This window comes from Panulirus ornatus, chromosome 34 (genome assembly GCF_036320965.1).
Source record: "Panulirus ornatus isolate Po-2019 chromosome 34, ASM3632096v1, whole genome shotgun sequence".
Classification (NCBI taxonomy): Eukaryota; Metazoa; Arthropoda; class Malacostraca; order Decapoda; family Palinuridae; genus Panulirus; species Panulirus ornatus.
This window is the reverse complement of record NC_092257.1, coordinates 17,922,048-17,939,569: the sequence shown is the minus strand read 5'-3', so window position 1 is coordinate 17,939,569 and position 17,522 is coordinate 17,922,048. Positions and strand designations below refer to the sequence as shown.

Sequence of the window (17,522 nt, the reverse complement as noted above, 5' to 3'; positions counted from 1 at the left end):
TTATATTCTAGTTGGAATACCAAAATCATTCATTGGTTTGACTTTTCAAAGCCATGAAAAGTTCCTTATCTGTTATTTCATGTTCTGTGACAGGCCTTTTGTGAGTGTCAGGAAACTGAGATAAAAAAGGCACAGGATGAGGTAGATGAAGAGGTCTTGTGTCACCAAATGCAGCATCTGAGAGCCAGCCTCTTTAGAGCTAACACACTTGTAAGGTAAGGAAAAAATTTGTGTTTATTCTATTTCTATACATGGAGAATTTCTAATCGGTCATTAGGTCATTGAATTTATATTTTCTTAGTTATAGAAAGCTTTGTGTCAATCCTATTTCTTTTGGTAGGTAGAAGTTAGTAGGCAGCTACTTACCAGGGAGGTATATTACCAGTACCTCTTACCTGGATATTGGGAGGGTAAGTGATATCCATGTAGTGAACCAGCACTTCAGTCATTGTCAAGTTGCACTCCTCTGACACAGGTAGCTGTCTTTTCTCTCTGCTTCACCCACACATAGACTGCTGGTATTCTGTTCACAAACACACTAATATTAGGCAGGAGCATTAGGTAGAAGTAGTTGTTGGAATATATGGAAAGTACATTAGGTAGAATTAATCAGTAGAAACTTAGGTATGAGCCTCTGGAAACACTGTACTAGAGTTGCCCTCTGCCAGTTGCCTGTTAAGGGTGAGGTACTAAAGGCTAATTAAAGCAGCAGTGGAGTTCAGTTATGGAGAGTCCTTTGCCATGGCCACCCCATTGAGGGAGCTTCCGGAGGGAATGGGCATCAGTAATGTAGATAGATAAATATTTCTGTTGGATCACTCAACAGTAAAAGCCTTTTAAGTATTACTAATATCATTTTATATTCTTTGGCATAATTTTCATGAAATTATACTTGTCTTGACAATTCTTTCACATTAGTGGGGAAGATTCCAAAATAAAGACAAGAATTTCCAGTAATGTATCTTTAGGTGCCTCATTCCTTCTTAAAGAAATACATAAAATGACAAATGTAGACTAAAATTCTTTCCTCGGTCCAAAATTCCATTCCCACTGCATCCCCACCCCACAGAAAACAGCATTGCTACCCCCTGTTTCAGTGAGATAGCACCAGGAAAACAGACTGAAAAGGCCACATTCATTCACACTCAGTCTCTAGCTGTCATGTGTAATGCACCAAAACCACAGCTCCCTATCCACGTTCAGGCCGCAGAGACCTTTCCACGGTTTACCCCAGACGTTTCACATACCCTGGTTCATTCCCCTGACAGCACATCAACCCTGGTATACCACATCATTCCAATTCACTCTATTCCTTGCATACCTTTCTCCCTCCTGTATGTTCAAGCCCCGCTGGCTCAAAATCTTTTTCACTCCATCCTTCCACCTCCAATTTGGTCTCCCACTTCTTCTTGTTCCCTCCTCCTCTGACACATATATCCACTCTCCATATGCCCAAACCATTTCAACACACCCTCTTCTGCTCTTTCAATCACATTCTTTTTTATTTCCACACAGATCTCTTTCCCTTTCATTACTTATTCGGTTAAACCACCTCACACCACATATTGTCCTCAAACATTTCAATTCCAACTCATCCACCCTCCATACAACCCTATCTATAGCCCATGCCTCGCAACCACATAATATTGTTGGAACTACCATTCCTTCAAACATACCCATTTTTGCTCTCCGAGATAATGATCTCTCCTTCCACACTTTCTTCATTGCTCCTAGAACCTTTACCCCCTGTGACTCACTTCTACTTCCATGATTCCATCCGCTGCTAAGTCCACTCATAATAGAACTTACATCATTGCAAAACACCAGACCATCTTCAAAGGAGAAAAATTCTTTGAAAACAACATGGTGATCCTGATAAAAACAAAAATTAGTTTCATTTGGGGAAGATTCCAGCCCCTTAACCTGGAGCCCAAAAGTTTGGCTTGCTTCTTAAAAAGACATAAATCGCGGACGAGATCATTTGGGGAAGATTCCAGCCCTTTAACCTGGAACCCAAAAGTTTGGCTTGCTTCTTAGACAGATATAAATCCCGGACGAGATCATTAAAATTTCTTGATGCAGCAAATGTGGTTCACTTGAACAGCTTGCTTCAAATGTTGGGTCTGTCCATATTGTCCTCTACTTGGTCTACTTTCTCATCACCAGACTTATTGTCACAGTGTTATATTTCTTGGAGGCTCTGGCAGAGGTAACTCCTGATTGTGGGGCACTGGCCTCATAGCAGATTACTATTTATTATTGCTATTATACTACTTAATCGGTTTCCTGTGTCAGCGAGGTTGCGGCAGAAAACAGACGAAGAAAGGCCCATCCACTCATATATATACATAAATGTCCGTACATGCACATATACATATACATACACAGACATATACATATATACACATGTACATATTCATACTTGCTTGCCTTCATCCATTCCTGGTGCCACTCCACCCCACAAGAAACAGCATTGCTACCTCCCTGCTTCAGCGAGGTAGCGTCAGGAAGACAGACAAAAAAGGCCACATTCGTTCACACTCAGTCTCTAGCTGTCATGTGTAATGCACCGAAACCACAGCTCCCTATCCACATCCACGGCCCACAGACTTTTGCATGATTTACCCCAGACACTTCACATGCTCTGGTTCAGTCCATTGACAGCACATTGACCCCCCTGTACTTTATCATTCCAATTCACTCTATTCTTTGCACACCTCCCACCCTCCTGTATGTTCAGGCCCTGATTGCTCAAAATCTTTTTCACGCCATCCTTCCATCTCCAATTTGGTCTCTTGCTTCTCCTTGTTCCCTCCACCTCTGACACATATATCCTCTTTGTCAATCTTTCCTCACTTATTCTCTCCAATTGTCCAAACCATTTCAACACACCCTCTTCTGCTGTCTCAACCACACTCTTTTTATTTCCACACATCTCTCTTACCTTTTTATTACTTAATCAAACCACCTTGCACCACATATTGTCCTCAAACATTTCATTACAACACATCCACCCTCCTCTGTACAACCCTATCTATAGCCCATGCCTCGCAACCATATTACATTGTTGGAACTACTATTCCTTCAAACATACCCAGTTTTGCTCTTCAAGATAACGATCTCTCCTTCTACACATTCTTCATCGTTCCCAGAATCTTTGCCCCTTCCCCCACCCTATGACTCATTTCTGCTTCTATGGTTCTATTTCCAGTTAAGTCCACTTCCAGATATCTAAAACACTTAATTTCCTCCAATTTTTCTCCCTTCAAACTTACATCCCAATTAACTTGTCCCTCAGCCCTACTGAACCTAATAATCTTGCTCTTTTTCACATTTGCTCTCAACTTTCTCCTTTCACCAACTTTTCAAAACTCAGTCACCAACCTCTGTAGTTTCTCACTCCAATTAGCCATTAGAGCTGTATCATCAGCAAACAACAACTGACTCTCTTCCCAGGCCCTCTCATCCCCAACAGACTGCGTACTCGCCACTCCCTCCAAAACCCTTGCATTTACCTCACTAACCACCCCATCCATAAACAGATGGTAAATTTGGATATTTAACAGTATGCTTGGATTTTGATGTTATACCATTTATATTTGTCAGGCAGAAGTAGCAATCTGAAAAGTGATCTTTGGGTTCCCTCCAAACCATAGGAATGACAAAAGGCATACAGTATGAACCTTTTGCCCATGCTGTTAGAAGACTGCCACATGTGACACAACAAATATTAGGGCCCAACTTTTATCCTGGTCACCCACTTTACAACCAAAGTAATGCTCATAGCAATTTTTAATAAGGGATGTGAAAGAACATTTTTGCGATATGAATGTCACTTCACCGCAGATGTAGCAGAAAGAACAGACTATTTACACAGTTTCTTGGTATTATAATGGTGGTTGAGGGGTATTAGCACAACACTTGAATACACAAAAGCACAGTCTGTCAACAGAGTGGAAAAGACTGTTTACACATCGAAAAGACTGTTTACACATCGAGTTCTATCCTGCAACTGACAGAGCACTGCTGCTCACGATAGGCACTGTTTGAACATTTCAGCATTTCCAGTCATGTTTTTGCTGGCCCCTGGTGACTCATTTATCTAGGCTTGTGTTTTCAAAAAGAAGCTATTGCACTTCACAAACAATGAAAATAGCTGTGTTTGTTAGTTATTTGTTTCAAATGCTCCGTAGAGCACTGGTACATATACACTGTACGTAATGATATGTGAGTACGGTGGAGCAAAAAACTATGGGTGATAGAGAAATTGTGAGGACATATTTGGATTTAGCATGCAAAAATACATAAATAAACTTATTTTTTCCATGAGACAAAATCTTTGTTTATCAATGTAATTAGTAGTAGTTACCCGAGAGTGATAAGCAAGGTATGTATTTTGAACACATATGAAATGTTTTGGGTATGTTTGATTATATTTGTACCATCCAATTGGTTATGGCCATGTTGGCAACCCTGTTACGAATAAAGTCCAAAGCAAACGTGAACTACATTTGTTTTAGAAGGTAAAGTTGAACAGTCAAGAATATAAACTTTTTTAGATTTTCCAAAACAAACAATTATTGTTGGTTTATATGAAAGCTAAAGCAGTAATGCAGTATGTGTCCATCTGTGTAATGAATATTTTCAGCTGTTAAACTCTTTAAGATGTACTACCCCATTACCAGAGACATAAGGTATGCTAGCTGTACTATCTAGCATGCATAGTGAAATGTGGCAAATTTTCATTTTAAGAGACCCTGTAACCATAGTCACCTGCTCATGTCTTCATCATGGTGCAGTGGTGAGTTTTTAAGAAGTTGACAACCAGTCACATGACTAACTTGCTTGACCTTGATCTGTGTGGGCCTGTTGACTATTGATTGAATATTTTTCATGTGATCATAATTGTTATATTTCAGAGGCCAGATCTTTATCTCTTGGTTGTATTTCATAGAATGAATTGTAACTACTACAGTATTTTTGTTTTAGATTTCCATGATATGAATATATTTGTAATTACCTATTTGCACTGTATATCTTGAACTCACTACTATCATGCAACCTATTGAATTTATGTGTACTGTCTGCATTAATGATGTCTTCAATCATGTAAGCTAGTGTCCTTGCTTAGTGTTCGCAGAAAACTTTGTCTGCCTCCATATATTTCCAAAGATGATGTCACACTTACATTTTAGTGCTTTGTCATCTCCCTTTGGCCTTGATTACCATCTACGAATGTCTGGGTATGAAATTGGCAAAGTTCTTGAAGTATTCTAGGTCCATGTTTTGGGTCCATAGGTTCTTGATTTCCTCAGTGCGGCGAGGTGCTGATGAGGTGTTGCAGGAAGCAATTTTGACTTTCATTTGGTTCCACCAGTCACTTGATTGGGTTGTCTTGGGAGTCCCTAGACCACTTCAGCATTTGAATATTTTTCTCTGATAATTCAGTTCATCACCTTTCAAGCCAAGTGGGAGGAGGCATTATCCTGCAAAAGAGATCACATCCATGAACCTCATAAGAATAAGCAAATGGTACTTTAGCACCTTAATGTACTGTTCTCCATTGATTGTAGTGTTTTTAGGTAAGACGTACAACCCTCCCCTACCCATTGCACACCTAAAGCAACCCTAGATCATCACACTATCTGGGCATTTCACTGAAATGAAAGTCGAACTGGCTGCCACCATCTGGTATCCTCATCTTCCCTTGCCTTACTCTACTGTTGCTTACTCGACTCTATTTTCTTTGCAAATGTGTTATTTGTATTTAATTTTTTCATAAGCATGGGTTTGGCAGTTGGCCTGAGGGAGGAGGTGTGAAGGTCCTTTTGCAGGCAATGTTGAATGGTTCTTTCAGACATTTCCAAGAAATTTTTGATGGTGTTTTCGTTTTGTGACTGAAATGTGGGTTTGTATCATTACTTTTTGTCTTAGATGGTTATCTGTACACATAGAAGTCTTCCTTGAGCATCCAGGGACAGGTTTTTGGGGGTGGTATGACATTGTTAAGGAGTTCATGAGGTTGGCAAGCAGCTGCCTGATAATGTCTTCTGAGTGCCCAGTGTGTCTAGAAATCTCACATGTACCTATATTTTCTTGTTTCCAGATGAGTATTTTGGCTTTCCTCTTCTTTTTCTAAAGGTAAGACCCCAACCATCTTGGAGCACAGGTGGTAGAAATAAAACACCTAGAAATGAAACTGCAAAAATGAAGTGGTAGCTAGGAGGAGTAAAAAAAAGAACCCTTCCCTTAAGATTGTCTGAGGCACACTGAGGCTGTTGCTGGTGCTCACACTTTTAGAAAAATGAGTCTCAGTGACCACATGTACAATGATTTCATGAGAGCATCATATGATTGTATCCAAGATAAATCTTATCCATGTATCACCTATGAAAATTTATTAGGGGTGAAAAAGATATTTTGAGGACACTGTAGGGTAGCCATGTTATTATAAGTTCATTGTATTGGTGCTGCTTTTTATAAAACTTTTTCTATTTTTTGATTAGTTTACAAATTGCAGAATGCATATTTTTTATATTTCAGTGAGACTATGTATTTTTCTAATATGGTGGTTTTTATTTTTTTCATTCCCTCACTGAAAAACAAAGGGAAAGGCATATTGCTAGCACCCATCATACTATGTGTTGATCATTTAGTAGCCATAAGATAGAAACCCTGTAGTCTGGTAAACAAAGAACACAGGTTACCTTTAGGGTAGCATATACATTTTTTTCTTAACCATTATTCTTTATTTTTTTATTATACTTTGTCGCTGTTTCTCTTGTTAGCAAGGTAGGGCAAGGAAACAGACGAAAGAATGGCCCAACCCACCCACATACACATGTATATATATAAATGCCCACACACACACATATACATACCTATACATTTCAACGTATATATACATATACATGCACAGACATAAACATATATACACATACAAATTCATACATACTGCCTTCATCCATTCCCGCTGCCACCCCGCCACACATGAAATGGCATTAAGCATTATTAATAGTAATCATTTATTGATACAGCAAGGTGGAAACTTTTCAAGCAAATGAGTTGTTCCATGTTGACCGTGAGGTGAAATACTTAAGGGCTGCTCAGGCCAAGATCCTCAAAGTCATGTGTCATAACATTACTTCCTTGCTGGAGATCCTTCAGGATAGGCAGTTGAAGGTAGGTTTGAAAAATCAGGTTGTAAGCAGATACATGCACCATGTTGGTATATTACCTTCTGGTCCTTATCACATTTGTACAAATTAGTGTAAATGAATGATGCAAGTAGTGTGGAGTAGTGTGTCTTTTGTTCATTTCCATTTTCTTGATAGGCAAGAATCTTGGTTGTCATCTTCAAAGCAAATTGTTGAAGACAAGAAACTGTGAATATGTGTGCTGAAGTGGTTCACATATTTGCATGGAGAGAATGAGTGAAGAAAGAGTGACTAAGAGGTTCTGCATGTCAAGGAGGATAGGGAGACCAAGAAAGAATGGAAGAGTGGAACAAAGTAGGCTTTTGGTTATCAGGTCCTGATGAGGGTGAAAGATGTGGAATAGAATAAAATGGAGCCGTCTATCTATCTATATCTCTGATGCTCATTCCCTCTGGGAATCTCAACAAGTGGTGGCCTTAGCAAGAATCTCCCTGACCTTACATGCCTCCATCATATACACCGTTCCAGGCATTCTTCCACTATTTCTCACTGGTGGTCTTCCACTTACATCTTTAATTGCACTATCATACACTCTCCTTGTAAACTCCCCCTCCTACATTCTTTCCAAATGCCTAAACCTCCTCAAAGTATTACATTTCACCCATTCAGCCACTCCACAACTCATATCCTTTGCATGCTTGCCCTCTGGGACTCATTCCATGTCCATTTTTCGGCTTCATAGGCCTGGGTTGGGAGGACTATGCTCTCCCTAAATCCTCTCTTCACTTCCATGCTTACACTTCTACCCTTCATTATTCTATTAAGGGAACAATGACTCTTCTACCTTGTTCTGCTCTCTCCCTTCTATCTCCTTCCATTTCACCACACTCACCCAAGACAGCTCTAACATACTTAAATTCTCTCAATTCTTCCTGTCTCCCCCCCCCAGCACTATTTGGTACACTTTCTTCTTTCACTCTGTATATGGTTTTACAAAATCTATACTTTCACTCTGTTTCCTTTCAAACACCATTACTTTACTTTTACTTGCATTTACCTGCAATTGCCTATGCTTACAAACATCATAAAACACACTTACAACCATCTGCAATTCCTGTTCACTCTCAGCAAACAACACAGTATCATCCAGAAACAGGCTTGCCACTAGCTGTTTTTCCTAGTTTTGCTTTCATCTCTCCTATCACTCCATCCGCATATTTATTAAAAAGCCACAGTGACATCACACAGCCCTGCCTCACACCTACATGAATCCTAAAATTTTCGCTCAAGTCTCCATCCACTCTTACACATGCATTTGCTTCTATATAGAAGGCTTTCATGTCATCCAACAGTTGACTTCCTTATACAGTATTTCCTTAACACCTACCATAAAGCATTCCATTCAGCTCTGTCATACGCTTTCTCAAGATCCATGAAAGTTGCATACAACTTCTTACCTTTCGCTAAATACTTTTCCATGGTCATCTTTCCAGCAGAAATCTGATCCACACATTCATAAAATGGAACAGTGTGGTACATGCTGTCTCTAGGCTGATTCAGGGCCTATGAAATGGTCATGGTAAGTCATGGAATAGTGGAACAAATTTGGGTAGATGCAAAATTATATGCTTGTAAATATTGTCTACAAGGGCCTACTTTAAGAATTGTGCACTTTACAGCAAGATTTACTATCTGATTTTTTTTTTTTTGCTTGTGATGTTGATTAATGTGAGTGTGTGGAAGGGTGTAATTACTTGTATATAATTACTTATTTGTATTGTTTTGGGAGGGCTTTACATTTGTAGGGTCCCATCTCTTGACCATTCTCTACTATCATACTTCTAAAATTTATTTATTCTGTCTGCATTATGCTTGTCTTCAGTTATTTCATTCCATTAATCCACCATTCATATATGAAGTACTTCTTCCCAACTTTTTTAAAGAAGTTTCTTGCTAATTTCGTGTTATGTCCTTTGGTTGGTTCCTCTGTCCCTACATCTCTTGAGGAAGTTTTCACTGACCACATCATCATCCGTTTTAAAAACTTTAATGTTGTAATAAGGTCACCTCTGACTCTTCTTTCCTTCAAGGTGGGGAAATTTAAAGCCTCCAGATTCTTCCTGAAACTTAGTTCTCTTAATTCAGGTACAATATAGATTGCCTTCCTTTGTACCTTTTCTTTTAGCTTCATTTGCCTCTTTAGGTTTGGTAACCAAACTTGAAAAGGATGTTCTAGTTTTAGCCTTATGTAGGACATAAACAGCTTGTTAGATTTTCCTTATCCATATGATTAAAAGTTATTCTGATATTTGCTTGAAGAATTTCTCCTTTATTGTTCTCTTAATGTGGGACTATGATGATAGGTTATTGGATATTGTTTCACTCACAGAATCCTGAAACTTACTTCTTGCTAGATAATAATCATATTGTATTTGGTTATTAAATCCTGTTTTATATATTGGACTAAGTGATTATCATAAATGAACTTATAACTCTGCTTAGATTAGTGCTGTGTTTAAGAAATGGAAATGTACACCTTGGCAGAGTGATACCCTCTAACAAGCTGCCTTGGACCAATGCACCAAAGGGTCACTGTGATGGCATAGTCTGAAACCATTATGAGGGCTTATAGTGTAATGTTTCAGGTTCAAAACATGCTAAATGAGGCGATCAACATGTGACACTTTTGACAGAACAAAAAAACAGGGAACGGCAGGCCACTTTCATCCACAGACTAATTCATTAATTTCTGGCCAAAGCTAGTGCACTCTTTCAAACTGGGGAGTGCCAAGTGACACAAAAATCCGCTGATGACACACTAGAAATGCTTAGCTGATTTTCCTGACTCTGAAAAGTAGTTGGAAAGAGGCTGACTGTGATGTGACCTATACCATTTTAGGCCATGGGAGTGGACAGTTACCTTTGGCTGACCTGAGAGTTTTTTAACAGCTAAGCGGCACATTAGCAAAGATCAAAGTGGATGAGCAGTGACTTGTTGAGTAACCACATCATCTGGCAGACTTCACACATCTAAGGGGTAAAGGACCACACAGCTCTCAACATAGAGGTGCCAACCATCCCATCATCCTTAAAGCAGTATGCAGGCCAAGTGCCTGGTGTGCACTCACTGATTAATCCTGCACAAGGGGTCTTACATTCATGGGGCATATCTTGAACACTTTCTACTTTTATACAACTTCTTAGATTCATGTATGCTATCTGCATAAACCATATTCCCAGTCATCCTGTTCCATTCTTCCACCACTGTTATATTACAAAAGTGTTTCTTTACATTTTTAAAGCAAGGTTTTTGCATAATTTCATGTGATGTCCTCCGTTTGCTCTATCCCTACAAACTTTATCCTTACAAGTAAAGGTACATGAATGATGTGTAATTGATACATAATACTGAGACATAGGTTATTCAATGTATGTATGGATCATGATGAAGTGGCTGAGGATTGGCAGAATGCATGCAAAGTGCCATTGTACAAGGGCAAAGGGGATAAAGGTGAGCGTTCAAACTCCAGTGGCATAAGTTTGTTGAGTATTCCTGGGAAATTATATGGGAGGGTATTGATAGAGAGGGTGAAGGCTTGTACAGAGCATCAGACTGGGAGATGCAGTGTGGTTTCAGGAGTGGTAGAGGATGTGTGGATCAGGTGTTTGCTTTGAAGAATGTGTGAGAAATACTTCGAAAAACAGATGGATTTGTATGTAACATTCAAGAATCAGGAGAAGGTATATGATAGGGTTGACAGAGATGCTTTGTGGAAGGTCTTGAGAGTATATGGTGTGGGAGGTAAGCTGCTAGAAGCTGTGAAAAGTTTTTACCAAGGATGTAAGACATGTGTATGAGTACAAAGAGAGGAGAGTGATTGGTTCCCAGTAAATTCGGTCTGCAGGAGGGTTTTGTGATGGACTCACGGTTGTTTATTTTGTTTATGGTTGGGGTTGTTAGGAAGGTAAATGCAAGAGTTTTGGAGAAAGTGGCGAGTATGCAGTCTGTTAGGGATGAGAGGGCCTGGGAAGTGAGTCAGTTGTTGTTCGCTGATGATACAGCTCTGGTTGCTGATTCAAGTGAGAAGCTGCAGAAGTTGGTAACTGAGTTTAGAAAAGTGTTTGAGAGGAGAAAGTTGATAGTAAATGTGAATAAGAGCAAGGGTATTAGGTTCAGTAGGATTTAGGGACAAGTTAATTGGGATGTAAGTTTGAATGGATAAAAATTAGAGGAAATGAAATGTTTTAGATATCTGGGAGTGGACTTAGCAGCGAATGGAACCATGGAAGTAGAAGTGAGTCTTAAGGTGGGGAGGGAGTGAAGGTCTTGGGAGCAATGAAGAATGTGTGAGAGGAGAGAATGTTATCTCAGAGAGCAAAAATGGGTATGTTTGAAGGAATAGTAGTTCCAACAATACTATATGGGTGCGAGGCATGGGCTATAGATAGGGTTGTACGGAGGAGGGTGGATACATATTCGATACACTATACTCAGATAATGAACTTCCTGTGGTAAAATTCTGTGCTAACACTAATATTGTTTGTCTCACATGAATTTCCCTACCAATCACACCCTTGAGGACCTACTAATCTTATCATGTTTAGCATACTAAAGAAATATCATGCCTAGTTTTGTGACTCATTTCCTGCTTCATAATCATGCCAGAGCTGTGCTTAATGTTATATCACTATCACGATACACAAATATTCAGTGTTCTTTGTGCATGTGGTCTTATATTACAGGAGGTTTACATTCTTTCCATCATATACACTTTGTAATGATGTGGGTGTATGTCGTTGCATCTCATAATGTAAGGAATCCCTAAATGGCACCTTGATTCATTGGTTGCCATGCACATGCACACATTAATACAGATTGTGGGTTTGATTATTATATTACAGAGGGCAGTGCTTTTTAGATGATTTCATACTAACACTGTGTGTTCCCATTTATTAACTGTTAAATACGACATGTGGCTGCAGAAAAGATCATATTACTTTCACACACAGAGCGAGAGACAGTGGTACCAACAGCAGTAGTGATCGTTGTGGGACATACCGTAGCCAAGGGTGCCAAATAATTTTTTAGAGTGTGTACATAAGCTTTCTTCTTGATCACTCATTCATCAGTAACCCTGTTTATTGTATATATCATATTTGATCATGAGGGCATGCATGTGGCATTATGCTTTCAATGAATGAGCATCTCCCAGGATGATACATGGGTGACCAAAGCATATACATTTTTTTTTTTCCAGCAATAACAGGAAGATGCTAATGACACCCATGGGATATTGATGGAATCAACTGTAATTTCAAATGAGGGCAGGAAGCTTTAGAAACATAGATAAGGGCAGGAAACTTTACAAACTTTTATAAGGCCAAGCACACTTATCCAGGTAACTTTAAAAACTTAAATAAGGCTAAGCACAGTTATCCAGATAAGAGTAGGAAACTTTAGAAACTTAAATAAGGCCAAGCACAGTCATCCTAAGATTCCAAATAAGGCCAAGTACAGTTATCCTTGGATTCCTCATATGAAGAACAGAGCAGTGGAAGGGTTCCAGATAGCTCATCAAACAAAGGGATTTGGAGATTTGTACAGTTCAAAAAGAAAGTAAGCATAGAACTAGATGTCAAATTTTGAGGTGTATTCACAGTGGAGGACACTACAGCACCAATATCAACATCATGGTTTGGGGAAGAAGACTTATAAAGTAATAAACAGTTACAGATGACATAAGCCAACTTCCAAAAGGTCTTGACACACAGGGCACATGGTACTGATAAGGGAGTCTTAAAAGGGCATGCAGCAACAATGACAGGCTGTCTGAATTAATTTTAAAATTCAACTGGAAGAGGGTGTAGTGCTATGGGAGTGCAAGAGAAAAAACATCTTGCTTATCTTTAACCCATCTGATGCATCTTGAGATTTAACCTAATTCCAAGTGGGTGGATTGTGTTTTTGTGGATTTTCAAAAGAAATTTGACACTGTACCACATCTGAGGCTGGTAGTGAAGCTGGATTTATAAGTAAACATAAAGAGTAGACATTATTAATGGATAGAAGAAAACGATCTTAGTGGAAGTAATTGGAGGATATTTGTTGAAGGAGCCTTCTCAGATTGGGTTGGGGTTATTACTTATGTATTATGGGGCACGGTCTTGGCAATGGTCCCAAGACCATGCCCCATAATACATCAGTTATTTTAGTGATCTATGTGCATGACTTAACAGAAGGGTTGGACTCAATCCTAAGTAAAGTTTGCAGATAAGTCTAAGGTCCTTGGGGAAGTATGGAATATCAAGGATTGCAGGAAATTTACGCAGCAGTATGTAGGAATATTAGATGGGAGGATAAAGTAGTAGTAGTAGGTTGAAACATTAGCAGGAATATTTGGTAGAAGTAGATCAGGAAAGTAGGCAGGAATATTTGGTAGAAGAAGTAGATCAGGAAAGTAGGCAGGAATATTAGGTAGACACAATAGAAGTAATCAGAAAGAACATTAGGTATGAGCTCCTAAACCACTGCACTAGAGATGCCCTTGCCAGTGGCTTGTTAAGGATGAGGCACTAAAGGTTAAGAACCAGCACAGAAATTCACCATTTATGAAGACTCATGCCATGGCCACCCCATTGAGGGAGTAACCAAAGGGAATGGGCATTGGAGATATAGTTAGACAGATAGCAGGGATTTTAAAAAGCACCAAAGTTGATGAATATTAACCCAGGTAAATGTGAAGAGCAGATAGGAGACAACAAAAATGCCATAATATGAATATAATGAAGCAGAAAACAAACTACAGGAATGTGTGTATGAGGGATTAGGGCTTTGACATTGTTGTGTCACCAGAACACCACATCAGGAGAACTGTAGAGGAAATAACCTATCTGGAGGGAAATTTTAAAATTTCATTTATAGATATGGATATAATGCCCAGAATTAACTGTGCTTCCCAGGTTTGATCATTGCACTTAAAGAAGTGCAAAGAACTGATAGAGGAGGTTCAGAGGAAATGAAAAAAAAGGTTCCTGAAATAAGGGAACCAAGTTATAGTGAAATGCTAGAAGTCATAAACTTGCCAACCATGGAAAAAGGGAGGAGTAAGGATAAACTTCATCACAGTCTTCAGGCTTCCTAATTAATTTGATGATAATGAGAGTGAACAGTTTCTTAAAGATGCAAAATTAAGAATGTAATTTCATAGACTGGTGGATGAATGCAATAAGATGAATGATGAAGCTGCTATGCTAACATACAAATGCTTAAAAAGTTGAATGAAGTTCAAGAGATGGGGTAACCTAAGAGCAGAACTCTCTATCCTTACTGTACAGATAGTTTATTACAGTCCCATGCAGTGTAGAAAGTTTTACAAATTAGTGTCTGGATAGTATGAGAGTAAGGTCAAGGCCACAAAATGGAATTCATAAGCGGGCTTAAAGGATTATGTTTGGGGCATAGTGATTTATATTTTCTAGCTAAATTATACAATCACATCATGAAGTTTTGATCTTTTCATGCAGGAGTCCCACCTGAGATGTGAGCTGTGGACATTGGAAGATGTAGGGAGATTAGCAGATCACAGTATAGTGATGCTGGAGGCCATGACTTCATCCTATTTGAAAAAGGTTGCCTAAGAAGCATTGTTTTTTTGGGTATTGCTTAAATAGAAGACCTGTTTGATTACTGTGTTTACTGGTCCATTCATATATTGTCTATTGACTCTGTTCTCATATAGTTTCTCAAAACAGTGAGCAAATCATACAAAGTTTGTGTTGTGAGAGTTTCCTTGTGATGAAAAAGCACCTCTTGAACTTTGAATTACAGATAAAACCATTTGTTAAAGTCCTGTGTGATATATTGCCTTTGTTGAATTGTCTTAGCATAAACTATATTAAATTCTTGTATCTTTAAGTAAAAAAAATATCTATAAAGGTAGTTTCATAGAAACACTCTAATTTGGAAATGAAAAAGAAGACTAAATATTGAAGCTGTTCTCTCAGCACAAAAAGTATTTTAAATGAAATAACTACTCACCCTCCTTCCTTCCTGCTCACACACGTGCTTTACTCCATCAACAAAAACTTGTCACCGATACAAGCTGCTTTCCTCCCAAACCTTGTATTCACATCACCTTCTATAGATCATCTTTTTGAACCCTATCACACACCTTTTCCAGATACATGAATTCCATATACAAAGGAAATGCCATAGTTGGGAAGAGGATTGTAAAATCGATTGAGCCTTGAAAAGAGGTATGTGTGAATATAAAAAAAAAAATTTCCTATATATCTTGCATCACCCCATCCATAAACAAATTAAACAGCCATGGGGACATCACACACACCCCTGCCACAGACCAACATTCACTGGGAACCAACCACTCTCCTCTCTTCCTACTTGTACGTAAGCCTTACATCCTTGGTAAAATACTTTTCACTGTTTCTAGCAGCTTACCTCCAACACCTTATACTCTTAAGACCTTCCACAAAGCATCTCTATCAACCCTATCATATGCCCTCTCCAGATCCATAAATGCTACATACAAATCCATTTGCTTTTCTAAGTATTTCTCACATACATTCTTCAAAGCAAACACCTGATCCACACATCATCGACCACTTCTGAAACCACACTGCTCTTCCCCAATCTGATGCTCTGTACATGCCTTCACCCTCTCAATCAATACCCTCCCATATAATTTCCCCAGGAATACTCAACAAACTTATATCTGTAATTTGAGCACTCACTCTTATCCCCTTTGCCTTTGTACAATGGCACTACGCAAGCATTCCGCCATTCCTCAGGTACCTCACCATGAGTCATACATACATTAAATATCCTTACCAACCAGTCAACAATACAGTCACCCCCATTTTTAATAAATTCCATTGCAATACCATCCAAACCAGCTGCCTTGCTGGCTTTCATCTTCCGCAGAGCTTTTACTACCTCTTCTCTGTTTACCAAATAACTGATGAAGTACATGAGACTTACCATAGGTCAGTTTACTTTGCACACCACCTTGACCAAAACACCCTATATCTGCCACTCTATTATCAAACGCATTCAACAAACCTTCAAAATACTCGCTTCATCTTCTCACATCACCACCACTTGTTATCACCTCCCCATTAGCCCCCTTCACTGATGTTCCCGTTTGTTCCCTTATCGTACGCACTTTATTTACCTTCTTCCAAAACATCTTTTTATTTTCCCTAAAATTTAATGATACTCTCTCACCCCAACTCTCATTTGCCCTCTTGCACATTTGCCTATTGCACCTTTCTCTTGACCTCCTGCCTCTTTCTTTTATACACCTCCCAGTCATTTGCATTTTTTCCCTGCAAAAATCGTCCAAATGCCTCTCTTCACTTTCACTACTAATCTTACTTCTTCATCCCACCACACTACCCTTTCTAATCTGCCCACCTCCCACGCTTCCCATGCCACAAGCATCTTTTGCGCAAACCATCAATGCTTCTCTGAATACATCCCATTCCTCCCCCACTCCCCTTATGTCCTTTGTTCTCACCTTTTTCCGTTCTGTACTCAGTCTCTCCTGGTACTTCCTCACACGAGTCTCCTTCCCAAGCTCACTTACTCTCACCACTCTCTTCACCCCAACATTCTCTCTTCTTTTCTGAAAACCTCTACAAATCTTCACCTTCACCTCCACAAGGTAATGATTAGACATCCCTCCAGTTGCACCTCTCAGCACATTAACATCCAAAAGTCTCTCTTTCGCGCACCTATCAATTAACACGTAATCCAATAACGCTCTCTAGCCATCTCTCCTACTTACATATGTATACTTATGTATATCTCTTTTTTCAAACCAGGTATTCCCAATCACCAGTCCTTTTTCAGCACATAAATCTGCAAGCTCTTCACCATTTCCATTTACAACATTGAACACCCCATGTACACCAATTATCCCCTCAACTGCCACATTACTCACCTTTGCATTCAAATCACCCATCACTACAACCCGGTCTCATGCATCAAAACTGCTAACACACTCAGTCAGTTGCCCCCAAAACACTTGCCTCTCATGATCTTTCTTCTCATGCCCAGGTGCATATGCACCAATAATCACCCATCTGTCTCCAGCCACTTTCAGTTTTACTCATACCAATCTAGAGTTTACTTTCTTACACTCTATCACATACTCCCACCACTCCTGTTTCAGGAGTAGTGCTACTCCTTTCCTTGCTCTTGTCCTCTCACTAACCCCTGACTTTACTCCTAAGACATTCGCAAACTACTCTTCCCCTTTACCCTTGAGCTTCGTTTCACTCAGAGCCAAAACATCCAGGTTCCTTTCCTCAAACATACTACCTATCTCTCCTTTTTTCTCATCT

The 17,522-nt window shown here is 39.3% G+C and overlaps 1 protein-coding gene across 1 annotated transcript in view; it reads left to right on the top strand.

Moving 5' to 3' along the window:
• The window catches only part of LOC139760034 (uncharacterized), a 34,143-nt gene that overhangs the window by 14,790 nt on the left and 1,831 nt on the right, over window positions 1-17,522 (top strand). Inside the window, exons 5-7 of the mRNA XM_071682774.1 lie at window positions 94-215; window positions 7,038-7,182; window positions 14,682-14,786. Of these exons, the coding sequence (XP_071538875.1) occupies window positions 94-215; window positions 7,038-7,182; window positions 14,682-14,786 (372 nt within the window). The remainder of the gene's footprint in view (window positions 1-93; window positions 216-7,037; window positions 7,183-14,681; window positions 14,787-17,522) is intronic.